Source organism: Stegodyphus dumicola, chromosome 2 (genome assembly GCF_044657685.1).
Source record: "Stegodyphus dumicola isolate Sdum_Otavi_A_Nest chromosome 2, ASM4465768v1".
Lineage (NCBI taxonomy): Eukaryota > Metazoa > Arthropoda > Arachnida > Araneae > Eresidae > Stegodyphus > Stegodyphus dumicola.
In genome coordinates this window covers 1808514-1836044 of record NC_140769.1, presented here as the reverse complement: position 1 = coordinate 1836044, position 27531 = coordinate 1808514, and the positions used below count along the sequence as shown (strand labels likewise).

Here is a 27531-nt window from a genome sequence, read left to right as displayed (position 1 = left end):
TTGCCGCTCCTAAAAATGTGCCTCCCGGGGTGGTCAGCTACTCCACTACGTGATAGTGACAGCTTATTTTTCTTTTAAGGTAATCTAAAAAACAGGCAATTAAACAATAAGTAAACAGGTTAACTTACGATTTGAAATTTTCAGCCATTACTGACAGAAGACTGGCCAAAGTAAAAACTGCTGCTATCCCAACCGCTGACATTTTGGCGGTGAATACCGTTTTCTTCTGTATTGGGTCAGAAAATTTCGCATGAAAGTTTATCCTTCAAAAATGTAGTTACCGCGTTTGTGTTCTCTGACATCTACATTACATTTCATGTCAGATAACGCAGGAAAATGCGTTAAGACAACAGTAAAGCATTCCGATTCTCGTATCTGTGCAAATGCCATATGGTGCTTCTCATGCTATCTTCTTAAAAAGCGAAAACTAATTTTTGCTGTATGAATATATGCTTCTGAGATTAATTTTCTGTGAGGCTAATAAAAGTAAGAAGAAAATTTATCTTGAACTGACGCATTAAACTATTATTACAACATTTATTATTAACTTTCAAAAAAATTTTAAAAGGTATCATTTTATTTGAAATAACTTTTTAAATGTCCTTCATTTCAAATAAAGTTGTAGAAATTCGGGATTTTTTTTAATAAAATTTTAAAACTAGCATTAAAATGACGTAGTTATTTGTCTTTATATCAAGAGGGGCGGCCAATTCATTGGTTACCCTTGGTGACAAATTCAGAATTGCCATGCGTGGCAAAATTTCTAGCTACACCACAGATTCAGCGTCTACACAAACAAGGAAATTTTAAAACGAAAACAGAAGAAGCATCTGTGAGGTTGGTATCTCTTCCTTGAAGTGTGTTTTCAGTGGCACTAGTGAATGAATATATGTAAAGTTAATAATAATATATGAATATATGTAAAGTTAATAATAAGTTATGTCCTGTAAAGTTAATAATAATAATAAAGCTAATCAACACTAAGCTTTGGAATTTTACTGCTCTTATGTGATTGGTTACATTTAAGCAAACTGTCATAAATTAAACCCTAAAAACCTCCAATAAAAAAACGTTCCTAACACGAATATAGCACATAATGGCCAGAATTACTACCAGTTCTGCGAATGATAATCTTGAGCTTCAATTGTTTTCAAATCTTGGTAATAAAGATAGTTCTCTAAGCAATAAAGCGACAATCGAACGAGTTTTATCACCTTCTTTGCAGACGGTGCGTCTTTCGGCAACAAGAAAAGTGAACCTTTCCTCCAAGAGGGGAAGAAGAAAACGTTCCTAATGAGAAATTTATTTTATGAGCGCCACAGGAACAATTAACGAAAGCTTCCATCATCCATTACAATGTTACTTCGATATTGGATAATTTATGGAGTTCGTAAAAGTTTGCCGCCATCAAGCATGTTTGTTGGGAGAGGGGAAACCGACGGTGATATATTATTGAATAAATAGCGGCAAAGTGATAAAGTTGAAACGAATGATATTAGCTCCAGTTCTCTTTTGGCAGGTTTACCATCCTGTGTTCTTATAACTGCAATGAGAATTTAAATGTGAGTGGCTTTCGTTGGGGCAAGCTAATCAGTTCACAACTGGATTTGAGATAGCTATGAAATTAAAATAAACCATAGCCGAACTCGAGGTTTACGGCACTAATACGGAAGGTGGTTACACATTTTTAGTACGATATCGTGGCCGTTTAATTAACATTTAAATTGTAAAGAGCATTTTTTAAATGTTCAGTCTGATATCATTTTTTCTGGACTATGTCCTCATCGTGATTTCCATCACAAGAAGAGCTTCTCGTGAAATTTTCAAGGTATTGATTTTTATTCCTCTTCACTACTTTCCAGAGATCATCAATCGTGGTGGGTTTGCGCTTAGAAAGAGCTCTTTTCGAGATATGTAAGATGTAATAAAATACGATGGTTACGCTAAGAAATAATTGGCGATCTCAAAATTGACTGTTCTAAATTTGATGTTCCCCTCTTAGTTCATCGTTTCTCCCAAATTCGAGATCTTTCCAAGATCATATGACTGTTACATAACGCTGCTTGCAAAGAGAACGAACACCTAAAATTAACCAATCGCAGCTTAGCTGCATATTGCTTCCCGAGCAATTACATCATTCCTTTTCTTAAATTCTACCCTAGGCAGTATGGAAAATCTGGCCTGGAGGATTATCCGGCCACAACTAATTCTATATCCCAATCAGACTTTTTCTTCTTTCATTTATTATCACGAATCTTCTCGAAAAGCTGTACCTAAAAAGTGAAAGTATTTTAAAGGAAATCTGCAATGTCGCCACCAAAATTTACCCGTCATAATTGATACAGGCAGCCAAATAAATGTAATTTCTGAAATTAATTTAAATTGTATTAATGCACAAATTCAAATTTTAATTCTATACTTGAAAACACAACAAACATAATAAATTAACTGTGTTTTCAAGCAATAAACACAAATTTGATATTCGAAATAATACAATGAAGGCGATTTACAAAGTAAACCCAAGTTTAATAATTGGAATCTTGTAATTCAGACTATTTTCTGAAGATAACATATCCGACTTAAGATGATAAGTGATAATAATCTGAATCTGGGAGAATTTCTTATGTATTTAAAATGCATATAATATAACAATCATTCTATATTGCTTTATAATGATATTTGTGAAAAACATACATGCTGTCACACGAATATCATGAATGTCACACATGTCACACATGCTTTGATACGAAGTAGGAGTCAGAGCGGACTAGCTCTAAAGTGTTGGTGATTTGGTGCTGAAGACCATATACGACGGCATTGCAGATCATCCCAAGCCAAGGAAAATAAAACAAATGACGTCGTCAGACAAGTCAATGCTTTGAGACGGAACAGGAGAGAAATGAAACCAATTCTAAAGTGCTAGAACTCATTGTAGAAGGCAACATACGAGGGAAATTCAGAACACCCCAGAGCACGGATAATGAGACAGAAGATTTAAACAGACAATTAAATGCCATGACACGGAAAAGGAGTGACCAGAAAACAAAATATTGGAACTGTGGAGATGAAGGCCACGTACGAAGGAACCGTAAAAACTCCAGGGCATGGAAAATAAGACCATTTCCAAGCAAAGACGCAGGAAACAAATTAATGACCATATCGAGGAGCGAACGTTACCAGATAATGAAAGACCCTGTTTTAAACGCTCAAGATTTTTACAGTGAGTGGCAACAGTAACGGTTTGCCCATTAATAGGAATATCGATGGAGTTCCTTGCAATATGATCATTGACGCAGGAGCTAATGTTACCATCATTCGGAAAACTTTAGCTCAACAACTGAAGGATAAACTCATTTGGACGCTATCTTGTGTTACCCTCCACACTGTGTTTGGTGATAAAATGGACGTAGATGGGAAGTTAAACGGGAGCATCACGTTTGGAGCCGCCTGCCATCCCACGGCATATGTGGCAGAGATTACAGATCCTTGCATATTCAAATTGGACTTTTTAAGGAAATGCAATTTTTCTTTGGACTTCAAAAACAATAAGCTGTTTTCAGCATCTGAAGACAGGACGATCCATCTTCAAAAGGGTTCATCGCCTGGAAATGCCCACGTCTCATGTGAAAGACCCTACTCAGAAAGCTGCCGAAATTATACTAGGGTCGGAGAGAAACACCAGACTACCAGCTATTCTCCATCTCAGATGCTCTTCGGTCGAGACCTTCGTCTGCCTTGTGACTGCCTGTTTGATCTCCATCTAGATGCGCCTGTTATGTAGAGAAATTATCTGATAGCGTTATAAAAATTAGGTGAATGATTTTATGATTTATGGAAATCTTAATTTTTATTTGATTATGAATTATTTATTTTAAGGCTTTAATTTTGGGGAAAGACAGATGCTTCTGGGAATATTATTTAGTTTAAAAGAGTATTATTTATTTTCCTCTATTTGTAAATCTTGTACAAACTTTTATTCATTGTGAAAGAAGCAGGGAAAGGGAGGCAATTTTCGCCAAGTCATGATTTCGCGCGCTTTAGAATGTTCGAGAAAGAATTTTCATTGTTAGTTGACCTTAAGAGAGGAAAGTACGTGACGGAAAGGTCAAAGGTTGTCTTTCAATGTAAGTCATTCAGGTTTTGGCGATTGAGGGTCCGGTTGTTGGCTAAGTGAAGAAGGGCGCGCATGCGCGATCACCCTTATTTCCGCATTCTGGAGTTGAAAACGAAGATTTTGCCATAATTAAGGGGGCGATAAGTGAAGCCATAGTGGGAGCCCGTTTTTGTGAAGGAGACGAAGGAAATTCGAGTTGGATACACACTTACTTTTGGCTGACTCTCGGACTGACTTGCTGATTTTTGGGCTTGCTGGACAAAATGTAAGTGACTCCGAGAGGTGTTTTCCGGCGGGGAGCGGCAAATATGCTCCCCGGCCGCGTTTTGGTTAAGAGGCGAGACTCTCTTACACACTTACTCTGGACTCGCTTAGGCACTCTCTGACTGACTCGCTGATTTTCGGGCTTGCTGGACAAAATGTAATTACGACGAGAAATGTTTTCCGGCGGGGAGCGGCAAATATGCTCCCCGGCCGCGTTTGGTTAAGAGGCGAGACACACTTACTCTGGACTCGCTTAGGCACTGTCTGACTGACTCGCTGATTTTCGGGCTTGCTGGACAAAATGTAATTACGAAGCGGGATGTTTTCCGGCGGGGAGCGGCAAATATGCTCCCCGGCCGCGTTTGGTTAAGAGGCGAGACTGACTTACTCTGGACTCGCTTAGGCACTCTCTGACTGACTCGCTGATTTTCGGGCTTGCTGGACAAAATGTAATTACGAAGCGGGATGTTTTCCGGCGGGGAGCGGCAAATATGCTCCCCGGCCGCGTTTGGTTAAGAGGCGAGACACACTTACTCTTGACTCGCTTAGGCACTCACTGCTTGGATTCGCTGACTTTCGGGCTTGATGGACTTGTTGACGGAGACTGAGAAAAAACTTGTGGGTGTTGCGAAGGAGAAAGGAAAAGATTTAGTCGGCATCGAGCTGTGTTTTCGGCGGGGAGCGGCAATTATGCTCCCTGGCCGCGGGTTTTCTCAAAAATGTGAAGAAAAAAAAACTGTTGAGCGAATAACAAAAAAATTAACAGAGACTTGGGTCTCTATCTGTATCGGCAAAAGTCAGGACGATGTCCTCTGAACTCCGACTTGAAAACAGAAGGAATTATGTCACCTTAGTCAACTGGAAGCCTGCGTTAGCCTTTCTCTAAAATGCCTAGCTTAATTGTCTACGTTTTCCTTGGTGGAGCTGAGAGTCTAGGCAGACAGCCGTGCGGTGTAAGCTGTTCTCTTGCTTCCAGTGGGAATAATTTTCTTCTATGGAAAACAGTAGCAGGCGTAAGATTTGACGGTATAGCTGATGTAATTTATTGTCGTGCCGTTCGAGTCTCTGTCTTGCGGATTTGCCAAGTGACGTAAGGATAGAGCTAAGATATGAGCTCTCCTCCACTTCAAGATGTCCACTCAAGATAAGTATTATTTTTTTTTTTGGTGTGTTGGAACTTTAGGCAAGTTTTTCCAAAAACGTCCTTAGCAGTAAAAACAACGTCGAATCTAAAATTTAACTCTCAGGCCATAAATTGTTTCCCTTCCCTTTCTTTTAAATCACCAGTCAAACCTTAAGTTTTTTTTATGAATTTAAATGAACAGACTCTCAGATGAGGTTAAGATTTTTCTTATTGTGTTGTAATTGAATAAACTGATATTTAATCTGGAACCTCTTGCAGTATGTTTTCTTTATATATTTAATATGAACTTTTCCTTTATATCTTGTATATGTTTTATGTTTTCGATCCTCTCACGGCGCGGTCCCGGAATGCATTTTTTTCACAACGCAAAAATGCTGTACACGTTTCACTATACGATCACTCCCTTTAACGGCAAGTAGTTTCATATTTAACATTTAACAATATAGGAATTTCAGATATAACATGGTACCTAGAAGTAAAACTATTTAACCATTGTCACGAAACTTTTTCTTCATAACATTCTGATACAAGATGGCGAAACTTTCTTTTAACATAACACGCCTTCATCGCCTGAGGAATACATCCAAGATGTCCAGGCCAAGTGATGCACCGTTCCGCACGAAAGTGAGTCAACTTGGCGACGGAGAAGATGAAGACCCGATACGACTCAAGAGCTACTGAACATCAATTCCACGAAGGAGTGGTTGTGGAATCCGACTCGACGAAAAGGACTCTGTCCGAAACTAGAGTCACCTTGGAATGGCCCGTACACAGTCCTAAACAGACTGAACGACGTCGTGGTTCGAATCCGTAAGTCATCGAACTCCAACCCTAAAGTCGTTCATTACCAGAGATATACTATACAATATATACCAGATACTATACCAGAGATAGAGATATACTATACCAGAGATTACATAGATCATACTATGGCCATAGTATGTAATGTATATAATTGTAAGTAATAAAAGACCATGGTCTTCTTTGTTTCTAACTTTGTAAAATTTATGTACTCATTTGATTTGTATTTGATTTGTATTTGATTTGATTTTCATTTAGTATCTGATAGAATTTGATTTGTTACTTATTGCAATTATTGTTTATGTTGTTTGTAATGTAATGTTTATTATTGCAGTTTTGCCTTAGTTGTAGGTTTGGCTTCCTGTCCGGGGATTATACTGCCCGGGACGTGCACTCCTTTGGAAGGGGGTAGTGTTACGGATTTTGTATTTATTAAGCTATTTTAGTAGAATTAATTAAGATTGTTTTATATCCCCCTGCAGTGCAGCACGAGACTTATTTAAGGTGAAAGCCACTCCGGAAAAGTTAAAATACAGGAGCACGAGCATATAATAAATAGATATCTCGTAATTGCATTTGTTTTCCAGAAAACTCGAGAAATAAAAATTACCAGAATGTTTACGCGCATGATTAAAAAGCTTATAAAAGCCGGATCAAAACATCTCAATTCAGTTGTTTATGAATTGTTTTCTTAGTGCTGTTATTGATTGCAGCAAATTCGTGGTGAGATCGGATTAGCCTTCTGTGTTTTGAACTAAATTCTATTTAACATTTTAGATATTCTTACAAATGTTCACAGTATCAGGCACTAGTAGCCAGTAGAACACAAATACGTTTAATAGAATGCAATACAACCAGTAGCTATACATTAAAGTAATAAAAACGTTAAAATAAAACGTAGTTCAAAGAGAAAGAGAAAGCTAGTTCAGATATGTTCAGATAGTTCTCTGGCTTTTTATGGCTTTTAATCTGTCGCGGGATATTTCTGGTAATTTCTTTGCCCCTCTAGATTTCTGGAAACCAACAAGACGATGGAATTAAGGTTACAGCTAACACAGTAGTCAATTACATTTCTTCAATTTCAATACAAATTAAAGAGATAATTTATTCAATATTAAAATGCACATGATATTAGAATTTTACTTTTTTGGCGTAGCTTTCTCTTAAAATTTATCACGCGCTGCGTTGCACGGGGAAATAAAACAATTTTAATTATAATTCTACTAAAATTATCTATTTAAATACAAAAATCCGTAACAATATATTAGATGTAACATTTGAAGCGTCTAATTTCTGTTCTGAATAGAATGAATTAATTCTACTATTTTGAAAAGCAAATTTTCTAGAATGTAACAAAACAACAAATTATGTGACAAGAGCTAACAGAGAAGAATTTATGGCTCCAAGTCAGATAAAGAAACTAAGGAATCTTTTCTATTTATTTATTTTGTCTTACAGGAAATGGCACTGTTCCTGTAAGACACTTACAGGAAATGGAAAATTTGCACTACGGCTTGGTAGTCATTGAAACATTTTGATTCTCAGCGCTTCAAAAACGGAAGAAGTGAGTAACAAAAGAAACTGCTTCTACGACTTCTTTCGTAATGCGACGAAATCTCCTTAAATTGCTTTCTTGTCTTTTAAAAACTTAAATTTATGCACTAAGAAACAATAAAACCTATTATATATATTTGTAAGAATATAAAATATATTTTCTTGGTCCACAATGGAATACAGTAATAAATATACATCATGTTAATGCAGTCTTTAAAGATTACAAATAACTACAATTTTGACTAAAATTGGGTAACTGTATTAATATATATTTACAATTATATGAGTTATAAATTTCAAAGTTCATCTTTTTTTAGATTCTAAACATATATAATATTATATAAATCCATAATTTATTAATAGTATTATATACAATAATAAAAAAAATTATTGTTAATGGCGAAATTTTAACTTTTTAATAATTTGGCTTGCATTTGCTGTGTATTTTTCGAATATGCATAAACATACATCATAAAAGGAATCATACTGTTACGTTTTTGCATTTATTTAGTTTTGCTATTTTTTACTAAATACAAAATAAATAAATGCGTTTTTGCATTTATTTAGTTTTATTTAGTTTTTGCATTTATTTAGTTTGCTATTTTTAATAGAATTGTTATTAAAATTGTTTTACATTCTTGTGCAATGCAGCAGGAGACTTATTTAAAGAGAAATCTACACCGAAAAATTAACGATACAGGAGCACGCGCATTTAATAAATAGATACCGTGTAATTGTATTCTTTTGTTTTCCAGAAAGCTCGAGAAATTAAGAGAAGCTTCTCGTGCATTTAAAAAGATTATAAAAGCTGGATCAAAACATCTCAATTCAGTAGTTGTTTTATGAGTTATCTAGAAAACTCTATTTGTTACTCTATTTGTAGCAAATTCGAGGTGAAATCGGGTTAGCTTTCTTTGTTTTGAATTAAGTTCTGTTGAACGTTTTAGTAGTTTACAATATAATTACTGTGAGATATTGGGATATTGTACGAATATCTTTAAGGAAATTTAAGCATTTTGCTTTTATTTGCTGTGATAAGAATACATTTTATTCACTTTTCATCGGACTTGTGCATTCAATTTATTATGAACCCGTACGCACGCAACAATACAATGAAAAATATACAGAAAATCGTTAGGTTTATATAAAAACTGAATGAGGAAGAAAAATTTCAGTTATATTGCTCTCAAATATCACTTGGTATAAAAATATCACTTGGTATAAAATTAGTTGGCATTAGATTAAATTAACTCTATTACCTATTAAAAAATAATTTCATTGAAACCTCTGTTTGCGACGTCTCTAAGAGGTCTCTAAGAGCTCTAAGAGTTTCGACTTCTCTAAGAGCTGTATGTTTGAGAGTAAAAACAAACACTGGCAATGAACGTCACCTTTCTAAGATCACCCCATCAGCAGAGCTCCAAAATCTTCTAAAATCGTGAATGGTCACGTTTAAAGAGATTTCGTGTACTTTTAATAAAGCATATACATTAATCTTAATAACCTCCTTCTTCTTACTAATCCCTCAGATCTATATCAGATCAGATCCGTAAGTTCATTCGTCTTCATAACTGTCAATACGAAATTGCGTCCCTTCAGCAGATCTTCGCGCACCAGGGCAACGCAGCCAATTAGATGATGCGCGATGGCTTCATAGTTTTAACATTTGGCGATGGTGGGAAAAGTTTTAGCACCAAGGAAATATCTGAGGGTCCTTAAATGTCCTGAAGTCAATCGACCCAGAACCGTTTCGTCCTCCCTGTTATCCTTGAAAGCAATAGCAGTTTTATAATCTTTACCACGATACCATGAGTATCCAAGAATTGTTAATTAAAGCCTTTATTCTCGAGTACATTCAAGGTCAGATGTTCAGCATAAACCTGAGTCATGGAAGTACCCTCCTTTGCTAGTCTTAGTTCGCCAAATCTTTATTGCACGATTGTTAATTTTTATTTCCTTTCAAAGCAGTCGAATCGTGGATCTCTTACTTTAGAAGTACATGACATTTTAAAAAAAAAATGGACGCTATATAACAAAAACATAACTAGATTCTGATAAACATCTTGTGAACATGCCTCAAATTCATTATTCTTTTCGGAATAATTTATCTGAAGGAAACATTTAATAAATATTGAATATTAAAAGCTAACTCAGGGTAAAGAAGTAAGGGTCATCTCGTTGAAATCGTTTTAATTGACGAGAACAGATGTTCATTTTATCGCAAAGTGACTTTTCGAAAAGCTGATGAAACGGGGAAGAGAATCGGTGAGGCAAGGCAGTGGACGAAACAGCGCTACTACATATCCTAAGTCGCGCTTTCGAGACATGAAAAACGCAATTTGAATTTCGTCAATCGGCCCGATAGAACGGAAGATATAAAACTGTCACTTTTTTTCCCGTGCGCAGTGTACTTCTAATTCATATATGTGTATTGAAAAAAAAATCAGTTGATTGTTCTTATTGAAACTACCTGTTTATCTTGATAAATTGTAGAGACATTGGGTATTTTTGGAAGCAGGCAAGATGAAAAATTAGCAACACCTTCCCTCGGAATCGAACCGCGGATCTCGCAATTACGCGCTGGGCGTGCACACCGCAATACCACGAAGGCATGCCAAGAAGGCGGGAGAAATACCTTATATAAGATATTTTCTCACCCAATCTATTACCGTGCAGAAACACGACCACAGCAGCATTCTTCATTCGATTTAACACTATTAAATAAATTTCCGACAGTTTGACTAAGAGTGCTAGCAGAACAATTACTAAAATAACCAAATTCAATTATTTTTACGATTGTATTAGAAATAAAGTTCTGGGAATAATACTTCAAACGTTAGAAATAATTTATTGCTTTGAATTTATCACTGGAAACAATTTATCATTTTGAGTTCTGCTGAGATACTGTTGTTTATACCCGATAAATAAACCACCCTTTCGTAAGATCTATTTTTTCTTTTTTTTCTTTTTTTTTTTTTTTTTAAACTATTCATGTATCGTACCATTTTCTATGATTTCTATTATTTTTCAAGACATTCAATATTAGTTATTCATTTACACTGCGAAATTTAGAAAAAAATTCGCAAATTTACAGCATCTCAACATTTCCAAAAAGTTTGCTTACGTAGCTAGTTTACTGTCTTCAAAGGGTAGCTTGACTGGAACACGAGGTAAAAATCCATTATCGTTGGCATCGTTTCGTACGATTTTTCGTATTTCTTTCTATTGTTCGAACTAGTCAAAGTACGCAATTTGAAGCAACATGTACGGTCTTCGAGTAGAAACTTTGCGGGTGAGAACCTATCTTTCACATTGGTTTCTAGCAAAAGCACGTTTTATGGAAAATGTTGAGGTTGCCTATGACATTGTCGAATTAGATGTCTTAACCAGCGCCTGATTTACGAAATGAGAAACCTCTTTCATCTGCAGTTTTGCGCACCCTTATCTTAATATGCGGAATATATTTACTATTTTTTTTAATTAATTAAGAACTTGGGACTCTTTCCATTTCATTTGATTATGACAAAGCACTCGAGGGCTCTCTGCCTAAGGGGAGGAATGCCGTCGTGGAGGACATTCTAAGGAAAACTGACTCGTTACACATGAGGAAAAACAAGAAAACGCCCATACAAGCCAAGCTCGTTCTCAGGATTCGTACTCGGACCGAACTACCAGTGTTAAGCAACTTAACCGTTTGGCCGCTGGTGGGCTAGAATCCCCCGAGTCTCTCGCGATAATGACTTTAAGCTTTATTGGTGTAGAATTGTAACGTGTATTTAAAAAGAAAAGGGAAATCACTTTTTATCAACATTAAATTTCAAATTTTTATGTACTTTTTCCTTGGAAAATATTTCCACCAGTAGCCTAGTGATTAAGACCGCTAAATGCTGGTAATTCGATCCAGGTTGGAATCCAGACGAATGGATTGCCTGTATGATTGATTTCGTGTTTTTCCCCCATCTACAATGTGAATACCAGCCGTTTTTCCTTAGAAAGGATTCCACGAAAGCATCCCTTCTTTCAAGAAGATAACTTTCGCATGCTTTGCCGTATTCCAGCAACCTACCTTAATAATTCTCGACAATTGTAGTAATACATTCATGTAATAATGTAAGTAGTAATATTTTAAAACTATTACGCAGCTTATTTTTCTTTTTTAAATAAAAGCTTAATTAAATCATTCTTTTAACTGAGAGTTACGTTAGCTCGAATTTTTCCCAATATTTAATAATTCCAAAATAAACATTTATCGGTGAATCATCAGATCTCTAGGTTAAAATGCTCAGCGTTGTGAAGCAAATATATTATAAAAATTTTAAGCGATTCTTTCAATAGATAACAAACATAAAAGAGGAATATAAATATTAATTGTCTTTATATTATGAAAAATTTATGAATAATCATTTAATGTAATTACGTTTATGTCCAAGATTATGTTTATCTCATCCTCATTATATGTCTTCAGCTGCTGTTTTGGCATTTATATGACACTTTAAGCCAGATCTCTCGGTACAGAATTCCTTACATGTAACGGCTATTCTCTTACACTGAAACTAAATCCGTTACGTCAATGCATTATAATGGTTTTTGACCTTTTATCTCTCTTTAATGTACATGTTCGTTGTAGAGTTGTTTTATATTTTCCTTCACTGATACCCTGGATTGATTCCAACTCTAACTAAATCATAATTTATCACATTTCCTGCACTAACTGCATCAAAGCCTCGAAATTTTAAAGTGATACAAGAACGGTTTTCAGCACACGAATCGAGAAGAAGTTATTTGCAGATTCATTGCAGATCTTGTCTTCCCAAACGAGCATTCGTTTTCAATATTCTTTTAAAATCATTTCTTACAGAAATAAATATAGTACATACGAATCTAGTTTTAGAGTACTTGTCAAAGTAAAGTTTATTCTTACTTACATAGCATGTTACATATCATGTTACATAGCATGTTACCACTCAATGCATTGAAGCTTACTCAAAAGAAAACTGAACCCTTCATTCGCATCTTAAAGCAGTTTTTATTTCTGGCGCAATATGCAAATATGTATTTATAATACTATATCGTAATTCTACAATTCCAAACTGTTCTTAAAATAAAACCATAAAAGCTTCAAATTTGTTAGAAAGAAAAAAAAAGTTTGAGATCCTTCTTCAATAAAAATACTTTTAGTAGACAGCCATTTAGCACAGAAATGAGCCTGAATCGAAATAACACCTTTCTGTGGTCTTACTTGCTCAATGGCATTAGTGGAAGAAAGTAAGAGGTACATTATTTAACTTTACTTTTGTATATACAAAGTCCTGTTCTTTATGGAGGCTAGCGTGAAGATAGCGGTGGCTAACTAACACTTTAAATTTATGACAACTTCTTACTGTACTTCCTCGCGTAGTTTCCGCCTAGCATTAAGTACCAGGCTGTGAAAATATTAAACATAGTCTCATTATTGTCCCCTTCGTCAATGCTTTCAGAGAATGAGCTCCTCTAAATTATAAAAAAAATTCGCCCACGTAGTCATTGTTTTCGTCTTACTAACAAAGATAAACCCTTGCGAACTACCCACGAAGGTCACGCCGAACTTTAGCTCCCCTTCTAACTGCCGAACTTTAGACAGCCTCGTACAAAAAAACGAAGAAAACATGAGGTGCAGTCAATCCACCAATTTCGCAAGTAGCGTACATATTCCCCTTCTCTAATAATCTATGGATGTTTTCAGGCCTAAGGAGTAGCGGAGAGAACGATAAGAACGGGCGGGATTCGAGTGACAGGGAAGCAGAAATGAAGGCATTTTATTAGCCGCTGGTATTGTATTCTTATTGGAATATATGTTTCTCAATACTGTGATAGTTGCCAGTAGTTTATCCATGACTACTTTTCATTTATTATATTCTTACCGTAACCGTGTCCTTCGGAAATTAAATGACTCGCATATTTTTCCCCTTTCCATTTTCGGACCATAAAATTACGAATACAGTATTCATTTTGTTCCATAAGATAAAACAGCGTTCAAAGTTATCTCGACAGAGCAAGCACGCACCCTTTTTCTCTCTCTCTGTTTCGTCCTCATTCCACGATGCACATGCTGTTTGTTTCTTCTCACGTCACTCTTATGTTTCGATAGGAATCATGTATTCTAGAATACATACAATTAAATACTGCCGCGGATAAAAACAAATAATACTGTGACAGCATTCCCTATCAATGGTATTAGCTGGCGCATTCGCACTTCTTTTTTTAACACTTTTCAGGTGCAGTTTTGTTTTACGCTGTTGGTTTTGGGTTGCAATTTTTCAACCTTATCAAACGACAAATGTAAAGAGTTTTCTTAGACAGGGTACAGTTAACGTAAAACTCGAATAATTCGCTTCAGGATAATCGGATGTTGAATGAGCATTAGTCGCGCAGCTGGTATAGAGGTCAGTGACACTGTCCGCTGTACCAGTGGGCCCGGGTTCGAATCCCTAATAAGGCAGGGATGTTTGTAAGCGTATAATATCCATGCGGCTAAGGGGCACTCAAAATGCATGGCGAGCCGTACATCCTCTCGAAAGGTTCAGGGTAGGGAAAGAGGGGTATGAGACTCTCGCCTCCCCCCGGTGTTCTCTCCCTCAACATTGGGGAGGAAGCTTAAAAGTTAGTTGTGTTCAGCAATATTTCATTCACCTGTGGTACTACGGAGGTTCTGGCTTAGCTTCTAACCGTACCTGCAGACTCTAGTTATAAATGTTGTCATTGTATTCAAATGTTATACTTTTGTAATCAAGATTATTTTCTTCAGTCCTTGCCTTTGTATTTTCTTATGAGAATAATGAAACATAGATAACCGCTTGTCAACTATTTCTCTATGAGAAAGTAACATCTGTTAAGAAAAGCGATTTTTCCCCCGATAGGTCTACTTTAACATCTCGTCTTATCAGTGTATTTTGTGATACATAGAAATAATCTAGCACCACTCATAGTAGAAGACACATTGACATTTTGAATCATCTAGTAAAAACATGTTAAACATATTTATGGATACATATTGTAAACTGGAACATTTTTAAACGAGTTTTGAGTGAGTATTTGCATTGCATATTACTTTTTAGCACCAATTTTGAGAGTCTTATATTAAATGCTTTGTAAATACTTGTCATTACCAAAATATTTTCGCAGCTATTTCTGTCTTTTAAACAATTATGAATGTCTAGAAAATGATTTTTTAATATGCTCTACGAGTTTATTAATCCGTTCCTTTTTGAAATATACTACCGCTCATACTAAATTGTAATTGTTCAAAATTTTAGACTTGAAATGTGTATTTTATTTACATTTTTTTACTTTTATTTCATATATCTAAATTTTCTTTTATTTTTTTGCACTAACTTTTTTTTTTAATCTGAAGTTAATCCGTGTTAATTTGTGTTTAATCTGTGTTTTCACACGTTCAATTTGTCCGGTGTTTGAAGTCCGTGTCCTGCGAATTACTATTGAAAAAGTTTCAGTGGCAAATTTTAGTTAAGACAATTTGACAGAAAGAGGTCAGTTTTTCATACGGCTTTTTACTCCTGCTGGTAATTTTTACTTTTGGTCGTGCCACGTTTGGTTGCGTTACTTTCTACTATCAGGTATTCCTAATTAATACGACCTGGTATGTATTACTTCAGTTCATCAGTTATGCTATCTGGCAAAATAACCTATTCTCAGAGTGGTGCCATTCGATGTTCCATAATATCTTTAACTTTCAAATTCTAATTATAATTATTAAATACTCAAGAGGTTTAAAAGAATAAATATATTGTTGGTTTATATCATTATTTTCAATTACATACATATGTAATTAATATTAGCTAGCCATTAGTAAAAAATATATAATCCTGAAAGCTCATTCAGGCAGGAAGGCGTAGGTGGAAAATTAAAAGTTAAAGGAAAGGCTTGTTCCAAAATAAAAATAACTATCACAAAATTAAAATAAACCCTACAAGCCTCAGAAGGGAATTTTAAAAAGCTTTCTCAAATAAAAAATACCTGAATTTTATATTACAGCTAGCTCTCTTTGTCCCGATTTGTCAGCGTTTTAACCCAGGCATAGCCAAAATATCGTTCGAGAACCACATGCGATGATCTGGCATGTTAAATGAAGCTTGCATTGCAACAAGCAACAGTTTTGCTTGTCAAGAATAATACCTGATCATACACTATAAAAAGTACTGCAAAATTACTTTCCAAATTTTTAGGTGTTTCAGAATCATTCGCAACCTGTTTTACTTTTAAATTACATAAGGAAAAATACATAGGGGAAAATAGAATATAAAATGGCGAGAAAATATAATTATGTGATGAAAAACAAAAAAAAATTTCCTTTTCACAAATAAGGTTTCATATTTATTCTACACTATCTACCAATAAATATTTGGACAACTGTGAGAGAAAAGAAAAACAAAATTTATCCAAATTGAATGGTTGGTAGAGCCTCCACGAGCGGCAATTACAGCCTCAATCCTCCTGGACATGCTTTCCACAAGTCCTTGTATGACGGCTATTGGAGTTTTCTTCCACTTGGCTTGGAGAAGACATGTCATTCCTGCACTGATATTGGACGGTTGTTGAACCCTTTAATTTGGCCAGTCTATTCGCTTAACCCCGTTTTCATCATACCATTCCACGGTGTACCTCGCAACATGACAGCTGGCGATGTCATTTTGAAAGTAACATGGGTCCAACTCGTAAAACTGCCACAACGTAGGAAGCACACTGCTATCCAAAATAGTGCAGTAGGTGTCGGTGTTCAGTTGACCATGAATTTGGACCAAGGGCTCTGTCCATACCAGGAGAAACATCCCCAGATCATAATTCCATCTCCGCCGAACTTTACTGTGGTCCCAATGCTTTCTGGTAGGAGGCGTTCTCCAGACAGACACTAGACCCAGACCCTGCCATCCCTATGGTATAGGGTGAATCTTGATTCGCTGGTCTAGAGAACTCGTTTCCAATGATGGCGTGCTTTATACCAGATTAACCGAGAAGCGCGCTGAACTTTGTGATTAAAGTCTTATGGGCAGCAACGCGACCACGAAAACCAAGCAGATGTGCTTTTTTAAGGATGGTATTCATCGAAAAATACTTCCGATTGCCTGTTGAAACTCCTGAAGTATGTGTGACATCGGTTGGATGCGATTCTTCCTAATTTCTCTGGACAGCACCCGTGGGTCCCTATCTCCCCGTTTCGTGGGTCTGCCGACTCGAAACATATTCCGATAATAACCGCTCACCTTTCACTGTTAACCAGAGACTGTTAACCAGAGTCTGAATCACATAAGTTACTGTCGAATTGGGGTGATTCCGCTCACTAGATATTCCCCTTAACGATCGGCCTTTCTTGTGATACCTGCCGATTGCACGATTTCTCAAAATCAAATATCTCTGCACCACTCTTGCAATGTTGTTTCCTGAACGGTATTCAATGGTGAAGGGTGTGACGTATATCAGGACTGCACATACTGGCATTCACAATGATGTCCAAATACTTATCGATAGATAGTATATAAACGAATGCTACAGTTTTCTGCTCATCTATGTTATCATTATTAACATATTTGAATACAGAAATAATTGCTTTTAGTATATAACATTTAAAAACAAATCTTCGTTTTGTGGCTTAGAAACATTTAGTAAAACATCAAAAATTTTATAAAAACTATTTACATTCTTTATTGCTTTAGGCCAATTGCTTATATATTATTTTTAATCCTAAGTTGCGAATAAGAACACTACACTTTAGATTTTATAATACTATTATTTTATGTTACAACACTACAGAAGCTTTGGCAATCAACGGAGCGGGAGTATCAAAAATGAAAATAGGACTTTACCCTTTGTTAAGTTAAAATACAGAGCCACTTATTAGATATGAAAAGAAAACTGGCACTTGGCCATCTGGATTCGACTAAGCAACATGCCAGAACATGTAATAGATCTGAATGGAGTTAATTACTGTCAATAAATTAGTTAGTTCTTTTGCTATACAGTCCATTCATTAGTTAAGAATCATAGTACACCCTTCTTTAAAAATAATTGCCCATGTGTTAGGAAATTTCTCAGATTTGTATGCGTAATAGAAATTGAAAACATGTAAAAACACTTTTTGTTATCATAAATAGTTTTACCGGTAAGACAAGTGGAAACTGTAAATTGTTTCTATCAATTCTGTCTTTGCTCATATCAGCACTTTCTTTAGAAGTTGAAGATTTAAACGATAAATATTTTTACAGTAAGGCAAATGTGAAGATAAAGCATCCTTTTAAAACCTCGGACGAAACAAATTTGTTTTTATAGAAGTTCCTTTTATTCTCATCAAAATTCTCGATTACTCTTTGAATATCTGGTTGAAGGCAATATTTTTACCAAATTAAGACTGAAAACAAATTTGTTATCGACTACCACTGTAGCTTCACTAGGTGTGTGTATGATTGTGGCAAAGCCTCGAGGGCTATCTGCCTAAGGGAGGGATGCTTTTGTGGAGGACGCTCTAAGGGAAACTGGCTCGTATACACGTTACACATAGGGAAAACCACGAAAACACCCATGCAGCCAGCCCGTTCGCGGGATTCGAACCTCGGACCGAAATACCAGTGTTCAGCGACTTTACCGCTCGGCTGCTGGTGGGCCCAGCTTCACTAGGAAAGCTCATAAATAGATTGCATAAAAGAAAAATGAATTTTCAAGCAAGACCTTGGGTTTCCATTAAGGTATAAATTTAAGGAAAATTCTATATAGCTGAATTCCAGGAAATATACTTATCATCCTGATATTCCGAAAAGCCTGCGAGTATTCGAGGAAGATTTGTATGTTCCTTCTTACAGTATGTTATTATTCAAAATGTGATATTTTAATTAATAACATATATAATTACAGATTTAATTAAATGTTTTTACAGTGACGACTAACTGCAATGTTGTTTGTTAGCACACAATTAATTTCAGAGTATATTGAATTCCAAATGTTATAGAAGCTTAACTGTATAAAACGTGAAATAAGACCTAATTTTTGAATTATCGAGAAATATATAATATTTCAAAATACACAAATTACAGTATCTATTCTAGTATCTTTTTCAATTAAACGTTTATAAAGTATAAAAAACTGAGATTTTTATAAAAATGTCTTACATATCTTACAATGTTTTGAGGGACTGAAATTCTGGTGGTGAATAATAAATAATCATTACTTGTATATAAAAGCCTATTTTGGAAAGAAAATAAATTCACTTTTTCAGAATTTTGGTAATTCAGCGCAATTAGGTACGCAACAAGTATAAACCATTTTCCAACAATGTCCTGTAGAATAAATAAAATACTTATCAGTCTTTAATAAATATGCATGCATTATAAAAAAAAATATCACAATATAACTACAAGCTAACTACAAGCACGTGGAATCACGAAGTAGATTTGTTATGCCTACTAATTCTCCTGCTAGTGATGTCACTCGCAGCAGAAGCGGGGTCTTATTCTGTAGAAATATTAGGTATTTTAGAAGCAGGAAAGGTGAAAAATATGCAACGCCTTCGCCGGGAATCGAACCATCGAACCGCGGACCTCTGGAATCCGCGCCCAGCCTGCAGACCCCCACATGCCAAGAAAGTGGGAGAAATACCTTATAATTCTTCCGGTGGTGACGATTATACCCACTTATCTATGGTTGAGCATTGTGAGTCTACTGTATTTTAACCTGACCTGACCAGAATTATTTTTTTATTTTAAATATTACTTAACGCAATTTTTTTAATGCAAAGCTTTAGAAAAAGTTACCAAACTAGAGAATAAGACATGATAACAATGGCCTAATCTGAAGATTCCAATCCTGACGACAAAAATCTATGTTGGAATCGATGGAAAGAAAGGAGGCGTTGCCTCTGGACAAAGAGTTTATATTACTATACTGCCATAGTAATAAATCAAAGATGAGTAGCTGCGTTCCTATAAATCTCCTTCGCTATCGTTTTCGTGTAAAGACACGAAACAAAAAGTTAGCGGGGCGTTAAATATAGCTGTGGTTAAAAAAAAGGAAGTAGTAGTTCCCCAAAAAATATTGTTACGAAATGTACAGGCGCGGTAAGATAGCTTCCTCGCAAAGCAGTTTTAGGGTTGCCATAAAATGGCAAGGGAAGGCAGAGTTGCCACATTTGGCGAGAAATCACCCATTTGGCGATATTTGGAGACAAAAATTGGCGATTTACCATGGACGGATGGAGAACCTTCTGGAACGAATTCTTACCGCTTTAGCCAGAATGTTCTCGAACACAAGCCAAAAGCTATATAAACCCTGCTAGTTCGCAGTCAGTGAGTGTGTGTGTGCCTCGTCTAGAGTGCGAGTTAGTTAAGGTCAGTTTACACCTGTCAGAGCGGCTCGGAGCGAGTCGCTCCTTACGATTACTTTGACAATGTAAACGCTCACTTCGACGGAGTACAAACGTAGGGGAGATGAGTCAGCGCTTCCGTTTCTACTTTGAACCTGTTGAAAAATCTCTCCGGGCAGTTACTCCGAGCAGCGTTCGCAGGGACGTCGTGACAGCGAGTTCTATAATCCGAGATTAAACGATAGCCAAACCATGGCATTTTTTAATGCATACGCATCTTATGAAGTGTTTTACTTCTATAATTATGTGAGCTTACATTCATTTTTCTACAAGCATCCCTACATGAGGATGCAATAAATATATGATAAACTATAAAAATAAAAAATATAAAAAAATTATGAAAAAGATATGTAGATCTGTTTTATTGGGGATATTTAAATTTCTTGCTTTGTATAAAAACATTCTGGGCTATAATTCGTTACAATTCAGCTTGGATGTGTGAGTGCAAGCACTGAAGGTGTATTAAGGTTTATACAAATTATACTAGATGAATTCTAATCTCCTTAAACTATCCGTTTTAGCATTTTAAAAGTATAATCACTATATTTACGCATTATTAATCTTGTTGATATCACTTTGTGTGTTGTTCAGAAACACAGTTTCAGTAGGATCCAAAAGTAACAATTTGCGATAAATAACTTCCTCTTGGAACTATGTCATAATATATATATTCTTTTACCTGTGGTAATATATGTAATGCTCCCAAGTTTTTGCTACTTCTTATTTATTTAAGATTTTCTGAATAATTAGGTAGATATCATACAGTTTACTTCTGTCGTGTTAATGGTAGCTTTGAATAAATATTCAATGTGTTAATTTTGCATTCTTCTCTAGAAATAACACACAGTTCCAGTCAGAACTCTGCATAATTAATTCATGCACAAAGAGCTACTGATTCTGTCGATTCTGGATGAATAAATATATTCTTTCTATTAATAAATAATAAAACACATTATCACTTTTACATTATTTTGTAAATGATTAATTAGGTGTAAATAAACAGTTGTATATAGTAGAAGAACTTTGTTAATTTGACTTTCAGTAACCACAGTTGACTAAATAACTTCTCTCAAACTGAGTTTCTTTTAAATTCTTGTATCTGATATGCAATAACGTTTTTGTAACTTTGGACATTCTCGTCCGAAATTCATTTAATAGTTCATTTGATACTCCTAATTCATCGCGGCAAGCTACCCATTTTTTTTTTTTTTTCCTCCCCTCCCAAGAGCAGAAATTAATTCGTTTGAAACTGCTTCGCAGACTTCAAGCACTGCAGCCTAAGAACATCTATGTATGTTCAATGCATATTCTTTCCTGCAGCTGCGACGTCGGTATCCATTTCGTAAACAAACGGAGGCGAGTTGTCAGTCCACTCTGATTGGTGTAAACCATCTATCAGAGTACAGGTCCGTACTCTCGGTTCGAAACGCCCGGACGAGCGGCTCGCTACGAGCAGCTTTGACAGATGTAAACTGGCCTTTAGTATCGAGTGTGTCTCGTCTAGCGAGTCAATCCCTGCGGAGTCGATCGAGTTGACAGCCGGGCAGCGAGTGCCGAGTGGGTTGTCGAGTGCACCGAAGGGATCTGTTAGTGCATCGCGGTTACTGCATCGTCGAGAGAGCGTGTTGAGCTCCGGGAACGACTGAACCGAAGAGTAGGGAGCTGTGCTCGTGTGTCGTCGAGTACATCGCGAGTTGTAGCCTGGAGAGTCTCGAGAGTACGTGGAGTTTCGAGAACGACCAAGCAGAGTCGGGAGCTCTACTCCGGAAAGCAGAGTCGGGTGCTTTGCAGGAAGCTCTCTCCACCGTGATAGCCTGATAACCTGAAGGTTGTGTCACTGATCGTGTCAGCGTGTTTATAATAGTTCATCGACGACTGTAAAACGTGTTTTGGAGCTGTCCTGACAATACTGGCTAAAAAAGTGTGTTTCGATACTTCATCAAGTGTCGTCGTTATTCACTCCAAATCCACACGAACCCCGTAGGAACGTGAAGGAAGAAAATAACGTAACAACTGGTGTCAGAAGAAAAGAAAAACACAACAATATTGTTCTAAAAGCAAGAGCCTCAGCTCCAACTTAAAGAATTCCATCAAAATACACCTAGGTCACTCTTTACCAAAGTCTGTAATACCGGCATTTTGCAAATTATCTATTTAAATTCCTACTTCGATAAGCTTACTTATGCTAATTTATCATATGTAGATGCTAATTTATCAATTAGCATGTGTGGCTAACATGCTAATTTTAAGGCATGCTAATTTATCAGTTAGCATGTGTGATTCGCTTCAAATTTGCTTGTGTATAACGTAATATCTAATTCTTTATTTATATTAGTATGCATCCCTCTGTAGATAATTGAATATCGTTATAGATAATAAGAAAAATTAAAGGTATGCATGACACACATTTTTTCAAATCCTTTTACTGCAATAAATTCATGAAGTAATATTTGTTTTGTAAAAATACATTTGCAGTTTTTGATTAAATTTATCGTAACCATAATGTTGTATTCTATTTTAACTCAACGCAGCTGCAACTTTATATTGTGTTTTACACATCTTTATCCAGCTTTATACTAAGCATGGAGGATAAATGTTTTAGTTTGTAGACGTATTTCTTTGTTTGTATTCTAGATTATTATTGTCATCTCAGAACAAATTTTGTTAAATTGTTTTAAAACGCTTGCATGTCCTTTTTAATAATTAATGCATTTTAACTAATTTATTTATTTTTAGAATTCCCATCCAGACATGGTACAGATGATACCATATATTCTACCCTTGCTGTTGGGTAGAACGTTTGATTTAGACAAAATGCAAGTTGGTGTCGATATATTTCCTAAGGAAGTAATTTCGAAGCCTGTGGTAAGCATGAAACTCAATTTTCCTTTTTGAAAATGCTAATGTATAAAACTATTTTGTCTACGCATAAAACTGACATGTTTCTTTGTGACTAACATGAAAAAGATATTATTTTCGAATTTTTATAGCTACCGAATGATCGTTTTCCTCATTCCAAGTAAAATAGTTCTGCTAGTAAATAACATTTCATTTAATATTTAAACATAAAAGTTTAGTTCAAAAGAAAATGCCGCGCTTTTGGTATAGTGGTTAGGAAAGCCTGACTGCGATGCCGAAGAGTTTGCAGTCAGGGTTCGAATCCCGGAGAAGACATGGTTGTAACTGTGCGTACCTTCATAGGAGGCGATGGTGGCCCACCTATTAGGTGCCTTCATAATAAAGAGACTACCACATCTGGCCTTGCATAGATTACACTTGTAACTGTTCACAATCTGCCATTGGGGGAAAAAGGTTCATAAGAAAAGAAGCATTTAGTCACCTTAAATCTTAAATTTCTGATTTCTTTCTCTTCTCTCCATTCAGCTGAGATTTTGTAGAACTTCAGAGTTTATTCAAAGTCTTCTTATAATAATAATTCAAAATCCATAGAATATATTTCTGGGATTTTGTCGAGAGGGGAATGAAAAAAAATTTGAGAATCCGCTAAATCTCTTTCTAGAATTTAATGAGAAATGCATTGAAAGAAATAACGTTTTCCAAATTATTTACCAAACGTAATTAAGCCTTTTAAGCTTAAGAAAGTCAGTAAAACATAGATTATTATTCTAAAATTAATGATAAACAAGTTTATTTTAGTTTATTTGAATATGGCAAAGCATATCAGTGTTATCTGAATAAAGGAAGGGAAACCTTCGTAGGAGACTTTCTGAGGGAACTGACTCATGTCACACATTGGAAATACCACAAGAACTAACCTTTTAACTAGCCCGTTCTCTTGGCTTCAAGAGCCCCGAAATACCAGCATGCAGCTGTCTTAATGATTAGGCCAGTGGTGTATTCTTATGATAAACCAAAAAAAAAAGATTAATTTCAAGAAATTTTCTTTTGTTTTTACGTTCTTTGTTTCTATGGTAATTTTAAAGTAAACTGTTTCCAGTCTGATAAGAAAATACATATTCTTATATATTACAATTCATTAATATTAAAATTCAAAATATTTTAATGTACTTGGGCAAGGAAATAAAGTCAAAAGCAATTTATAACAGAAAATTAATGCTTTTCTTAATCCAGCTTGTACGCATTATTAGCTTCTAGAAAGAGGAAGAATTACTCAAATAAAGCAAATTTTTGAAACAGACAAAATAAAAGTATAAACAGGAAATACTCAAATCTAATTATGGGCCACGCCTTCAAAATAAAGTTAGCAGATTTTTAAGTTTTAACTTCATATAGGGAAGACTCCTTCCTGCGTATTTCATATTTTGTCCTTGAAATAGACACTTAGAATAAGATTCCTTTGGGTCGCTAAAGCAAAAATCTCTCAAATACGAATAATACGAATATTTTTAATTAATGATACAAAACCTCATTTCTAAAGATATTTCCACTTCTTAAAATCTGTAGCATATTTTGATCCTTGTACCATTTGTGAAACAAACCTGCAACTGAAGTGTAATTTTACATTTTTGAAATTTCTTGTCATCGCTGATTACTCTATCTGATGTAGAAACATGAAATGTTTCTTAATTTCAGCTTATCCAGAAACCCATCACAGAAACGCATTACAAAATTATAGACAACTCCGTAGAAGCTCGCGATCTACTAGATGTAGAAGGTTCTTTTTCGCTCAAAGTCAAAGCGGGGGTCTGCAAAGCCGGTGCTTCAGGTGCTTATCTTGCGGACACTTACAATCGAGAGAACACTGTAGATGTGGCCATCAAAGCTAGCTATGAAGTGGTATGTCTTTCGTTTTCTATTTTAGCAATTTTGATTGCTTCGGTTGGTATTTTATTCATTTCACCTCACTGATGAACCTCTTAATACACTCAATCGAGTTAACTATGGTTACACATAACACAATTACTTCTAAGTACCCGAGTAAATATGTTAAAGAGGTACTTACGTATTATCCCGTCGACCGTGAAAGATGGCGTAGACCATCGAACCATGAGCGCTGGCGGTTTGGTTTGCTTTACTTTATTTGATTACTGCAAAGTACTCGAGGGCTATTTATCTAAGGAGAGGGATGCCTTCGTGCAGGTCTTTCTAAGGGAAACACGTCACGCATCTGAAAGCTGGCAGGGATGAAACGAAAGCTGTGGCAATCATTCCTACGGAATTCTGAAGGGATTGACGTCTGTTTATTCAATAAACAATCGGCATTCCATCCACTTCGTTTTTGTGCTTGGTAAAAAAGCTATCGTAAATTCCGACTATTTTGTTAGGTCCTCCGATTTTTCGGGAAGCTCTGCTACAATGCAAAGCTATCAATACAACTTCTCGCAAGTAATTGTTTTCAATCTATTACTGCTTTGTCGACCATTCTCAAATGGCCTTATTGTGTCCATTAATATACATTTCTTTGATGGTAGGACACCATAACTTTGAAAATAACCCACTGCTTGTAGTTCTGTAGAATAAAGGTCCCAAAATCTGTTCATTTTGAAAATGAAGAAAAAAGTAAAGCTGTAATGTCTACGAGTATAGCTTCTGGTATGACAGCTAAAGTACGTGCAGGAACCTGACAGAAGAAAAGTTAAAAGAACCCTTTATTAAAACTCTTTAAAATTCACAATGCATCGGCTTGACGCTAACACACGGCCCACACGCGGCAACTCAAATAACAAGAATTAAACTAAACATTCAAAGATGTTAACAAATAGTAGAATTACTGTACAGGGCTTTGAATAATCCTCTTACCTCAAACCGCGTCGAAGTAGCTAGTGGCAATGTGGCTCATGCTACAAAGGTACAACGTTTCTAACTTTCCCTTCTAGAATTCAGTATTTTAACCTTTTTTCATCAAAATTTTGCTTATTTAATTATGGCAAAGCACACTAGGGCTATCTGCCTAAGGGAAGGGATGCCTTCGTGGAGGACTTTCTAAGGGGAACTGGCTCGTATACACGTTACACATGGGGAAAACCGCGAAAACGCCCATGCAGCCAGCCCGTTCGCAGAATTCGAAACTCGGACCGAACTACCAGTGTTCAGCGACTTTTACAGCTCGGCCCCTGGTGGGCTTTCTTATCAAAGAAATTGGATTCCTTTCCTCGCGCTGCCAAATTTAAATATTCTGGCATTGACAATTAGAGGAATGAAGGCTTATAGGAAAGAACGCAAAATTAAATTTAATTCGTCATTCAAAATAAATGTAAATCCCTACAAAGCAATAATAATTTATATGCTTGTTCATAAAAACGAAAGGTGGCTTATCGAGAATCACTCGGTGTTACTTTGAATGAAACCTAGATATTATGAGTGCGTTGTTTCTTCGTGCTTAGCCATAACTGGCAATAAATCGTGCTGCCATGCGACAGATTTTTGTCGACAGTATAATACGTAAGTACCGTTCAAGAATTTACCAAAAAAAATGAATAAATAAACAGATATCAGTACAATATAATGTACCCACTATAGTCTTGAGTTATGTTAAACAAAGAGGTTAAAAGAGATTGAGGTAAAGAAAAAGAAAATTGGCTGAAAAAAGACCAACATTAGAATTTTTATAGGTGCATTAAGGGCTACTAGTGTGAGCAAACCTCTTTGCGAAACGGGGCAAATAGGAAGATTTAATTAAAGGGTTTTTACGCATTTTAGAATGATTTCGATACAATTTTTTTTTTAAAGGAAATGTTTTAGAATAAAAATTTCTGCCAACAGTTTATTACTTGAAATCAGAAATATCATCCACTTCTTTTAAATTTGCTCTACTTTCAAAATGCCGCATGGGAGAGAAAGCTGTGGATTGAAGAATATGTCATTGGGCTTTCCAAAGATGAATATCCCTGTTCCAGAATTCAGAAACGTTCTGAAGGGCATGGTATTAAAATTTCTAGGTTCAAAATAAGCAACGGTATTCACCGGAGAGGGGAAAACTGTCAGTTATCACTTCTACATAGAAAGCAGATTCCAAACGAATACTCGAAAAATGTATGTACTGTTTATATTGTTTCTAAAGTTAAATCATTGGTAACGAGAGAAAATCCGCAGACGTAGAAATCAGTTGCAAAGTCTGTAAACACATCTGTAGCAACAATGAATAAAATAATAAACCAAGATTTACAAGTTAAAAAAGGGAAAACGTAAAGCTCACCAGCTTTCGCCGAGGTAAGTGATTCAACGCAGAACAGTTTGTAGAACTCTATATGGAAACTATTTAGCGGGATATAAATAAAAATATAAAACAAATAGAAAAAATACAAAAATCTGGTTCTGTCAATGCAAACG

General features: G+C 35.7%; 2 protein-coding genes across 4 annotated transcripts in view; one reads left to right on the top strand and one right to left on the bottom strand.

Annotated features, from left to right (window-relative positions):
- The window catches only part of LOC118185880 (uncharacterized), a 65357-nt gene extending 65035 nt beyond the window's left edge, over window positions 1-322 (bottom strand). Inside the window, exon 1 of the mRNA XM_035355804.2 lies at window positions 129-322. Coding sequence (XP_035211695.1) covers window positions 129-202 — 74 coding nt within the window. The 5' untranslated portion in view covers window positions 203-322. The remainder of the gene's footprint in view (window positions 1-128) is intronic.
- A 14484-nt stretch (window positions 323-14806) lies between these two features.
- The window catches only part of LOC118189917 (uncharacterized), a 55211-nt gene continuing 42486 nt past the window's right edge, over window positions 14807-27531 (top strand). For 2 of the 3 annotated variants that reach the window (XM_085810389.1, XM_085810388.1), the window contains exons 1-3: window positions 14807-14940; window positions 23017-23145; window positions 24835-25038. In XM_085810389.1, the coding sequence (XP_085666515.1) occupies window positions 23032-23145; window positions 24835-25038 (318 nt within the window). In that variant the 5' untranslated portion in view covers window positions 14807-14940; window positions 23017-23031. The remainder of the gene's footprint in view (window positions 14941-23016; window positions 23146-24834; window positions 25039-27531) is intronic. The other variant, XM_085810390.1, reaches the window with a different exon arrangement.